General features: G+C 37.3%; 1 protein-coding gene across 1 annotated transcript; it reads left to right on the forward strand.

The window, feature by feature from the left end:
• Window positions 1–327: 327 nt before the first annotated feature.
• LOC308702132 (uncharacterized protein) lies at window positions 328–8,277 on the forward strand (the record flags this gene model as incomplete). The annotated part of the gene is made up of 6 exons (XM_081384800.1): window positions 328–470; window positions 559–926; window positions 5,968–6,252; window positions 6,376–6,471; window positions 6,766–6,860; window positions 7,404–8,277. The coding sequence occupies 6 exons, from the start codon at window positions 328–330 to the stop codon at window positions 7,512–7,514; spliced, it is 1,098 nt and encodes a 365-aa protein (XP_081240926.1). The 3' UTR covers window positions 7,515–8,277.
• Between the last annotated feature and the right edge of the window lie 3,224 nt (window positions 8,278–11,501).

Below are 11,501 nucleotides of genomic sequence, written 5' to 3' on the forward strand. Positions count from 1 at the left end.
TTTACTTATGTGTGTTCCTCCTGGCCCACAGTATAATTTTGCCTAGGATAAACAATCTGAATGTGTGCACTGCTTGGAAATGGAGCATACGCGGTCAGCTCTCGAAGGTGGTTGGCTGTGTACACTATGATCAGTTTCCCTTGAATATGTTCCACTTCTGCCTGGCCGTGATTTGATGGAAGCAGACAAGGCTTGCGTGCCCAAGCTATATCTCGTGGGGTTCGCGAATGGAGCTAGTGGAGAGTTTGAGCCGGCTTCTGACCTTTCTCAGCTCTCAATATTTAGCTCCAGTGCTCGTTTTGGGACCTGGAATCCCACTTTGAGCGTATGTTGCTGGGACTGTCCACTTCTGAAGAGGTAGACGTCCTAAGCATCGATACGGACTCGCCAGCCCTTTCCCCGCAGTACGATGAGCCTGTGGAGGTTTTAACTCATGCCGTGGTTAATATAAACTGGCCGGTCGAGAAGCGGTAAGCGTTTGGGTAAAAAAGTAATAATAATAGATGTACGCTTGATCAGAATTACAGCCTCCACGTCAAGGTTTGCCATTCTTTCCAGATCTCCAAACGAAGATGTAGAGATTCTGGAAAAAGCAGTCTCCTCATGTCCTCCCACAGTTGATTCATCGATCGTGGGGCTCTCAGAGAACTGTTATGGGACGATGCCCAGGGTTGAAGAGACATTAGCTGTATATCTCTCCCCTGACACTGCATCATCTCTGAACATCAGGTTCCTCGTACCGGTGCCCCCTTCCGAGAAGGAGCGAGTTACGTCCACTACTCCTCGGAGCTCTCAGAAAATCGATTCGTCAACCCCACCGCCCATGGTGCTTCTTTCGGTGCACGATGGTTTCCATCGAACCAAAACCTTGTTGCCCGCCCATCAGCGGTGCAGACATGAGGGGTTTGAGCTCCATAAGGAGATCTGTAGAATATCGATTCGATTAAATCCTGGAGGGAATTCGTTTCAGAACACCGAATGTACAACTCGAAATGTTCCAATGGTCAGCCTCAGGAGGCTGATTCCTCTAGTAAATTTCCTGGCAAGCTTGACAAGAACTTCCCAATATATTTCAGTGGATCGTAGATACGATTTGAAAAGGGTCCAGACTCCAGTTTGGCTCTTGTGGTAGATTTTTCCCTAAACCTAACTATCTGGGGCGTCTCCAAATCGGCACTGAATTGATCTATTTACCTGGGGGCGTCTAGAATCGACACCAAATACCTTTCCTTTACCTGGGAAGTCTCCAATCGACACCCAATACATTTATACTCTTGCTCTTGTGTCTTCTGTTGACAACTGGCTGAGTTTCTTACTCTAACTTATTTGCTTCTCTAACTTAATTGCTGCGCCGCAATAATCGACAAACAGACTTCAGCAAATGTCCTTTAAATGGTTTAATCATGGCCGAAGGAGATCCCAAACAGTTCTCAAAGAATCTCCCCCAAGATGAAGCAAGGCCTGAGGATCTCAGACAAATTCCATTGAGAATCACACCAGTAGTAAGAATATATATATTGTTTATATAACAGAGACAACAAATAAAATCATTGTGACTAATATATCACCTTCTATCAATATGAATGGTTCAGTTGGTGAAAGCAAGCCCCCACCTTTTTCACCCTCTGCAACTGGCATAAGCAAACGCTGTTTTGGTGATTACTTTTGAAATCAACAGGGTTTCAAACCTAGTCATCTGTCTAGTTTCATTTCCCCAATTTGTTATTTATACACACACACACTCAAAGTCACACGTTTTCTGAAAGGGCACACATACATTTAGCCAAAGAACAGAACATTTTAGTACATTCTGTATATCAGCTCAGAACCAATGAGGTTTTTCCTGAGGGGCAACCAGTTTTGCACGAGCATGGTAACAGGCTGGTGTCTTCATTCCTTGATTCCTTGTTTAAAAAGTAGTTGAGGTGTTGGGAGCATCTTGACATCTTGCAAGATCATGTCATGGATGCGTCCTGCATAGCGTGGGTTGCGATCATGGAAGGCCGCTCAGTTCAGGGTCTGCGAAGAGATCATCCTCTCTCTTGGCATATATTGCCTAGAGATGTTAACAGTTATGCTAGTCCTAAGGCATTTTTCTCCCAGACCACAGAGGCCATTATGTTCTCATTCAAACAAACAATATGTCGGTGGTCTTGTATATAAACCACTGAGTTGCCCTGTTCAGACTGGCGCACCAGATCCTTGTGGTCTCATGGCAAGTTGCTCTCCCTGAGAGCACTGATTTATCCCTGAGCACCTGACTCTTTGCCCACTGTGGTTCTTCCCCTCTAATCCTGCTCCTTTAGGACTGGACGCCATGGTGCAAATGTGGCCGAGGCTTCGTCTGTACGCGTTCCAACCGATCACTCTGCTCCTGGGAGTTCTAGAAGGAGTTTGCGGGCTGAGTTTGGTTTCAGTGGCTTTAGTGCTGGTGTTCCTGTGAGACAGTTTCTCTACCAGTCTTAGCCTATTCATGCTCAAAGTGTATTATGTCTTACTATGTTTTATTTTTTAAATAAAACCTTTAGAACAGGGGGTGCCCAATTTTGTTCCTGGAGATCTACCTTCCTGCAAAGTTCAGCTCCAACCCTGATCAACACACCTGAACCAGCTAATGATCTGAACACACCTGAACCAGGTGCTTCTCCCTAGTTCAGTAGCCACTACTAGTCAGGGCACCGATCAGGGAGTCGGCCATTTTAAGGGCTGTCTCAATCGCAAAATCCTTCCAGTGCACTGAAACGTTTGCTCCCTAAAAAGTCCCACAATGTGTAACGGCCACCTAGTGTTAAATAGTGTTCATGACATGAAAGTTGATGTGCCTTTAAGATAACTTCTTCTATGGCGTACGTTATTGTATGCGTGCTGTTTTTATGTGAGCGTGCACGCACAGTGAGAGTGAGATTGCTCGCGCAAAGAGCAAGATGACCGCTCTACTGCTGACCGTTGTTTTATTATAATGTGTTTACTTTCACTTTGATTTGTAGCATGTTTCAGAGTGTTTTCTTTTCCCTTTTTACATTCGCTCTTTGACATGTATGTGAAGAGTATGCTTAACTGAGAGGAAACATCAATAAAAGTCTCATGGAACTACCAGTTCGTTTGCACTGTCTTGTATTCTTCATCTGGGCAGACTTCAAACTCTCTGATAGACGTTGCAAATGCACCATGAAAATCAGAAGCATCGATACTCACTGAGGCTGCAGCAGAAGACTGATGAATGCTGCCTTCGGAAGACACATCAAGGCATGAAGGCATGTCCGAATCCAATATTAGCTTCCCTTCCTGTCTCCTGATATACCTTCATCCGATCTTTTTTTTTTTTTTTTTTTTTCAGGCAGTATAGATGTATCCTTCACTGCCTTTCATATCCCACAATCCTGTGCTTTCCATTCTGTGACAGTTGCGCTAGAAAAATAAAGATGGCGGCTGAAAATAGCTGGTCAGCTTGTGTGTAAATGTATGTTTTTGACCAACGTTTTCCTCTTCTGATGTCATTTCTTGTGAGAAATTATTATTGTAGTAGTTAAATATTTGCTTAGTTTTCGCCAAACCTCTCTCTGTTTTGCTGTAGATCATTAAACCATTAAGCTGCCTCAGAAGTCTGTCCGAAATCAGTTTTTTGAGGAACCTTCGTGCACAAATGCTGCTTCATTTCCTACAACGAGGCAACAAGTCAGTTTTCGGATGCAGCCTAAGGTAAAACTTGTGAAGTGCGAAACAAATCACGTGAGCCAACCTATGACACGCAGTAAGTGTTTTTTTTTAAATACACATCTTTTTTTATTAATTCAGCATAAACATACGTCGCTAGACAGGTAATTAGTATAATGTAGCTAACATTTGTAACTTATTTATACATTTTGCACATATATGCAGGCTAACAAGCAAAGTTTATAATATGTATTATTATATATATTTATATAGAAATATATTTATAATATAATATTAAAAAAAAAATATATATATATATATATATATATAACAAAGATATCAGTCCTGCTGTTGTTTATACATACCAGTAATGATGTTGCACAATGATGTTGCTCTAATAAAGTCATCAGTGTCCCAATGTAGTGAGCCAGGGTCCTTACTGTCCTTACCAGTGCCCGAACTCATGTACACACTATACATATTCAAGACCTTGGGAACCTAGGGAGCTGATTAAGACGCACCATAAGATCTTCAGGAGTACTTGATCATTACAGACAGGAGTGTTTGATCAGAGTTAGATCTGAACTCTGCGGGAAGGTCGATCTCCAGGATCAGTATTGGGCACCCCTGCAACTGTAGACAATATTTCACCTGTAATAAAGCAGTTTAGAATGTGTTTTTTTTTTTTTTGGCTTTTCTCGCCAACTTGCTTGATATAAAAGTTTCAATTTCTCTTATGAAAAATAATGTTTAGAACCTACTTTTAAAATATGTTTTAAATATGATCATTATGTTGCTATTGCTTTTCTCTCTCTGTGTCAGACACTGTTTCTCACAATGGTTTAGGCCTATTGTTTCTGTAGATTATAGAGACTCATACAAAGTAGTTTATAGCAGGACAGGAAGAAGCTCTTCACCTATGTTCACACTTGCTCTAAATAACCATTCTCTCTCACAAACAAGTTGGTCCACCAGCAGATCAAACCACATCTCTGAAGAACACCAACCGCATCTTTCAGTTTGACTCAGAAGACGAACTTCAGTAAACCGGTATGTGAGATCAGACATGGGTTTTAACTTTTTCCATACACTGAAAATGAGAGCTGAATAAATATACACAGCCATTTTAAAATTAGAGTTACGCTCCATTTCACTGTTCAATGTTCATCATATATTTTCATCCAATTTTCACACAGTATTCTTCTACTTTTAAATATTTGACATCAACTACATTTCAAAGATGATAAAAAAATTTATGTTTTCCACTATTAAAAACATAGTTTTTTTTTTACATGTAGTCTTATTATAAGACTGTATGTAACCATTTATAACATGCGTCAGAGCGGTTGTGCGCGTGCACTATAGGAGGGTCACTCTCTGTCAGGGGAGGATTCACACACAACATTAACAGTTCTGTTACGCTTGCTTTAATCAGTTTGAGTTTTTGCTGAACTGAAAATGTTTCACACGCTTGTTTTGTTCTGTTTGTGCTTCTGCCGTCTCATTGGTAAGTTATTCATATATTTGTGTGGTGTCATTTATTTGCATTTCAGAGTAATACGCTACTGCTACAGTTCAAATAGTTTTCAGCTGTATTTATCATGTAACTTTACATTTATTTTGCTACAGAAGATCATTTTAAAACACATTGAAGATAAATATATTGATTCACACATCAAAGACTGTTGAAATGTGTCACCTTCCATTTTGTTCAGCATCTCTGCTGCTGTTCTTCAATTTATATTTAAATGTAAGCAAATTGAGCTCAGGCTTTGTTAAGAGCCTTAATCAGTGACAAAACCTCTTCATGTTCTCCAGGAGTGTTTGGTGATTCAGTGTCAGTGATGGAGGGAGATTCTGTCACTCTAAACTCTAATGTTACTGAAATACCTGAAGATGAAGACATGCTGTGGAAATTTGGAGCTGAAAAGTCTTACATAGCTCAAATCAATAAAGCTGCTGGAATCTTTTTCACATCCGATGTTCCTGATGAGAGATTCAGAGACAGACTGAAGCTGGACAATCAAACTGGATCTCTGATCATCACAAACACCAGAACTGCACATGCTGGAGTTTATGAACTACTGATAAGTGGAGCGAAACGATCATCAAAAACATTCAGTGTTTCAGTCTATGGTGAGTAGAGACATTATCCTGCCCTTTGTATTTTGTTAACTATTTACACATTGAAATATTTGATCATTTTATAGTTTGAGAAGACAGACACAGTCATCGCACTAAACACATTGAACTGAAAATAAGATTGTTGTTTAGATTCATCCAGATTTATCTTTATGCTCTCATGTTTTCCAGCTCGTCTGCCTGTTCCTGTCATCAGCAGAAACTGTTCATCATTATCACACCAGAATTGTTCATTAGTGTGTTCATCAGTGTTGAATGTGTGTGATGCGACTCTCTCCTGGTATGCAGGAATCAGTGTATTGTCCAGCATCAGTGTGTGTGATCTCAGCATCAGTCTCTCTCTACCTCTGGAGGTGGAATATCAGGATAAAAACACCTACAGCTGTGTGCTGAACAATCCCATCAGCAACCAGACCACACATCTGGACATCAACACACTCTGTCACACATGTGCAGGTACCACAGCACTGATGATATATGTGTGTGTTTACTGACCTGATCTCTGTCTTCTGTTGTAGATCAGACTGATGCGTTCACTTACACCAATGTCTCTCTTTTCCTCTCCTTCTCCTCCTCCAGTCTCAGTGTCTCTGATAGTGTTGATCTCTGCTGGATCTCTGATGATTGTTACTGCAGTCGGGATCTTTTGCATCTGCAAGAAAACTGATAGAGAAGGCAAGTGTTACCGACTGCTTATAAAAGAGAATTATAAATATTTAGTGTAGTACTGAGTTTGACCATGTCTGTGAATTACACTTAATTTGCAATATGTATGTGTATATCTAAGACACTAGATGGCGCTACATACACACATTCAACCTGTTAAGGGAACTACCTTAGTGACAAGTTAGGAGACAGTTTTGGCTATTCTGACATTAATCACATACATTAACACTTTAAATTATTTTTGAATACAAAGATTTAGTTAAATTTCAGTTTTGTTTTTAATGCCTATTTTTATTGTTATAGTCCTTGATGATGATGATGATGATGAAAGAGTGCAGACTCGTGATGAAGAGATCAGAAACACTGATCCGACATCCGAACGAAATGCACGTAAACTGGTAAGTTAATTTTCTATTTCTGTGTCTTATTGTGTGGATGAGTGCAGGTGTATGTGCTTTATATGATGATCTGACACACACTTACAATTAAGATGAGTTTTTATTCTTCTGCTTTGATGGGTTGAGTAGATCAGTGGTTCTCAGCTTATGGGTTGTGACCAAAAAAGAAAAAAAGGTAGTAGATCTGTTATGATATCAGACAGCAGGGAATGAAAAAACCTAGATGACAACTCAAGTAACCATATCATGCGTAGTTAGCTAAATAAATAGACATTTAAAATGGATGAGGATGTTGATTCCAATAGTTTGTGTCCAATCAAACTATATAATATTTGGGACAATTTCATTGCTGCAGTTCTTTCCTTTATCCAATAATAACAATATTTGCCACAGTGTTTGTTTTAGCCTAGTAACTCACACTTGCTGATATGCATCTGAATCTGAAGTGTGCATTCACAATATTAATTAGGCTATTTAAATTCCTTTCATTTCAAACATTTATTAATTTTCTTTTTGTATCTTGTTTAATGTTTTTTGTTACAGACAGCTTCAGAGGAGAATCACGTGGACTATGCGTCTGTCTGCACGAGAGTAGTCTATAAGTCCCATTCACTAGTGGGCTCTGAGTATTTGGTTTCATTAGGTGAACTCTGATCTTTACAAGTTGTGGACAAGTTCTGGAGTTGCTGAGAATCCACATATCTGAACACAAATTATGGAAAAGCACTAAACTTCACAACATCCCTACTGGGACCAGCTCAGTTTGAGAGTCTGAAACCTGTGGTCTGATGTTCTTAAATATATACGTGTGGTTTGATCAGTTGCTTAAACAAAAAGTGTGTGCATAAGAGTGCCTATAAATAAACATGGGGTTGATGTGCATTTGAGAGGGCATGACCCATACATAAAAGAATTGTATTTGAAATATATTTTCTGGATATGTTTTGGAATATATGCAAATATTTGAAATTGGCCCAATAAATATATTTCATACTTATATTTCATATATTTTTGTTATATTTCAGAATATATTTCAATGTATTTGGAATATATGCCACATATATTTTTGACACTTTTGGGGACCCGTACAGAAAAAAATACATTGAAATATATTCTGAAATATAACAAAAATATATGAAATATAAGTATGAAATATATTTATTGGGCCAATTTCAAATATGTGCATATATTCCAAAACATATCCAGAAAATATATTTCTTTTGTGTATGGGGATAGAGGTGTGAAAACAGCGTGCAGTTGAAGGGCTAATGCCAACATGAAACTAACAGTTTACTTGCATGCAATAGTGACTCCATGCATTACAATGTCTAAGCAAGTACATATGCTTGCTTGCATCACTTCTGTATTTGGCTTTTGAAACTTTTGTTAAATTAGAATCACTAATAAAATTAGTTTTAAAAATCAACTAAAGGAACAAGGCAGTGCATTTAAATATTTAATACATTCCTGGAAAAGAAAGAGTCAGCACCATGGCAATTTTATACATTTTATTTTTGAGTTTAGATTTTTTGAGGAAAAAACAAGACAAAACAGAAATTTTAATAGCATAGACAAGATCAATGTACAATGAGTGAAGGTACAATATAAAACACATGACTGACTTTGTAATCAATTACTTGCAGGAACAAGCAGACTCTCCTTTTAGGCTATATGTGCTTCCCACCTGCTACAAGTACGGGCATGTCCTAGCTTAGGGTATGTTTACACAACAACGATGTACTAAAAATGGAATTTTGGGGGGAAAAAACTCCCAATTTTCATTTGCCTTTTCCATGTACAGATGACAGCATTGTCAAAATAACCGGATCCGCAAAAATGCCTATATAACCCTGCATTATTCACATCAGGCCAGTAGTTGGCGACATCACTTTGTAAAGAAACACTTCACACCTCCAATACACATGCGCCTGACATCACTGTTTTCACAAATTTGCAGTTCCAGGCCTCCGAAACACCATTGTTGTGTAAATGAATGGCCAACATGCATAAAAAGTTTCACGTTTTAGTTGAAGACGGTGTCTTGTAAATGACCCCTTAGTGATGGGCGCTTTCGAAACGTTGCTTAGTGAAGCTTCTGTAAGTGAAACAGGTCAGTTTAGCTCAAAGAGAATTGTTTCTTTTTATAGGGAATTTTGAAAGAGTCACGGACGAACAAATGAATCGTCCAGCTCTCAATTAAACAGGCCGTAACTATCAACTCTGCAGCGGATATTAATATCCAAAATATAGTGAAAATACTATGGGAATAAGATCAGCAGTTTAAGACGTTAATTTCATAAGCACATAACACAAGACACTTCTTCCTGACTTTACTTTACTTACTGACTTACTTTACAAATGTACTTTCAAGTTAACTTTCAGTTCAATGAACACTTCAGCTTACGCCTAACAAACTCATGAAGAATCTCTGTGTTCTACACGCATCCAGGGCTCTTGTTCAGCACCAAAGCCAATGCAAATAACCGTTTTATCAATCTTTACATGCGTCTCTGAGTTTGACCTCTTTTAAGAAGGTGATTTTGAATCTCATTAGGTTGTGGTTAACATTGTCCATTCTTTGCTCTTCTCTCTCTTTTCTTTTGCTTTTTTCATTCTATATATAAGCTCTGCTTAGTTTAGTTGTATAGTTTCATTTATTAAACCCTTTATATCTGCACTTGATTGTCTTTGTGTTTGCAGTTCACAGATCAGTCACTTAAACGTTCGATCTTGCTACATGCTTTTGTACTGTTAGTACAACAAAGAGAATGTTATCCTGCTATTCTTCTATACCTTTATAATTAAATATAACCCGCTGTAATTTATGCCGCTTATATAATAATTTTGTATATATTTTTCCCCTTTGAGCTAATTTGCTACATGCCATTTCCATTCTCTTTACTAACATGCTATTTCCATTCTCTTTAAACTAATAATATTTGCACCAGTGTAGTACATTTTAAAACTGCATACAATAAAAACATTCAGTGCAGCCTATATGATTATATTTATTAAAATCATAAATGGATGCTGTTATTGGGACCTTACAATAAATAATACAGTAAACCCATACACAAAAGAAATATATTTGAAATATATTTTCAAAATATATTTTTGGAATATATGCAAATATTTGAAATTGGCCCAATAAATATATTTTAGTTAAATATATGAAGAGTTCAGATGCAAAAGCCTCTAAATGCCATCTGAAATTTTCTTATAGAATGATTATTTTTATCAAGCTCGTATATTTAAATTCAGTAATTTCACTTAAATGGCAATGAAAATTACCTATTAATTATCATTTAAGTGAAATTACTGAACTTAAATATACAAGCTTGATAAAAATAATCATTCTATAAGAAAATTTCAAATGGCATTTAGAGGCTTTTGCATCTGAACTCTTCATATGTAAATATATGTTTTAACTTTTGCAAATTGTTTCATTTGAAATATATTTTGAAATTTAAAAAGTTAGCATTTTCACAAACAAACAACACATTTTCAATGTATTTTTTAGATAGACCACTTCAGCCATGGATGTGGGCATGGGAGAGCAGTGCTCTACCACTTCCCCCGCCCACATTTTTCCTACTGGTCGGGGATCGAACCGGCAACCCTTCGGTTACAAGTCCGAAGCCCTAACCAGTAGGCCACGGCTGCCCCTTTACTGACTTTATTGGCCTAAAATTACAATTTTTTCCCAATTTTTACAGAATTGAATACAGTTATTTAATAGTTCTATCTATTGTTTAAGTGTACTTCACTGTTGGAGTGTCACTGTTATACTTGCATCATAAATATTGTGCATATTTTCAATATTTAAATGACTTCAGGAAAGATGTTAATAAAACAACAATAAATCTAATAATTGCACTTAGTGTTAGGTATGTGCCACCTAATATGGCCTAATAGTCTTAGGAAAGCAACTATCTGTCATTTTACATTGCAGTCATTTAAATGTAAGTACAGTATTTATTATAGCTATATGTGTCATAATACAGTAGTGAAATATGGTAGCCTACTGTTGTGTATAGGGGAAAAGGTAGAGGAATTACTATGATCAAAATACATTTTCGACCCTTCTTTAGCAAGCTAAACATTTTATGACCATATATTTTGTCATATATTTTACATTACATGTTATAAATGTAAATATATTTCACATTTAACATCATATATTTTTGTTATATTTCAGAATATATTTCAAAATGATAAATATAAGTGAACAACAATGCAAATATATTTCAATGTATTTGGAATGCCACATATATTTTTGACACTTTAAAATATATTTCAATATATTTCTTTTGTGTATGGGAAGCTGTCCTTGAAGGTCCAGGAAGGAAGCCACAGTAATATATTTTTTATATATATGGACTATACTTTGAAAAGATGTGTTCGGCTTTATGTATTCATGTCAAAAATGAAGTAAACTTTGGACTTAACAATATGAGCTCCACGTGTCGCGGTCAACGTGCCACCCTGTCAGATTACTGCAAGGACACCACATCAAATTTGATTTATGAGCCTATATTAAATATCGGTTGGATGAAATATAGCTGCGGATGCATGATGTCCATTTTAGTGAACACATAGTTAAAGGGATATTTTACCGCTGGAAAGATTAATGTGTATTTA

The sequence above is a fragment of the Scardinius erythrophthalmus genome (assembly GCF_964197995.2).
Source record: "Scardinius erythrophthalmus genome assembly, chromosome: 14".
Lineage (NCBI taxonomy): Eukaryota > Metazoa > Chordata > Actinopteri > Cypriniformes > Leuciscidae > Scardinius > Scardinius erythrophthalmus.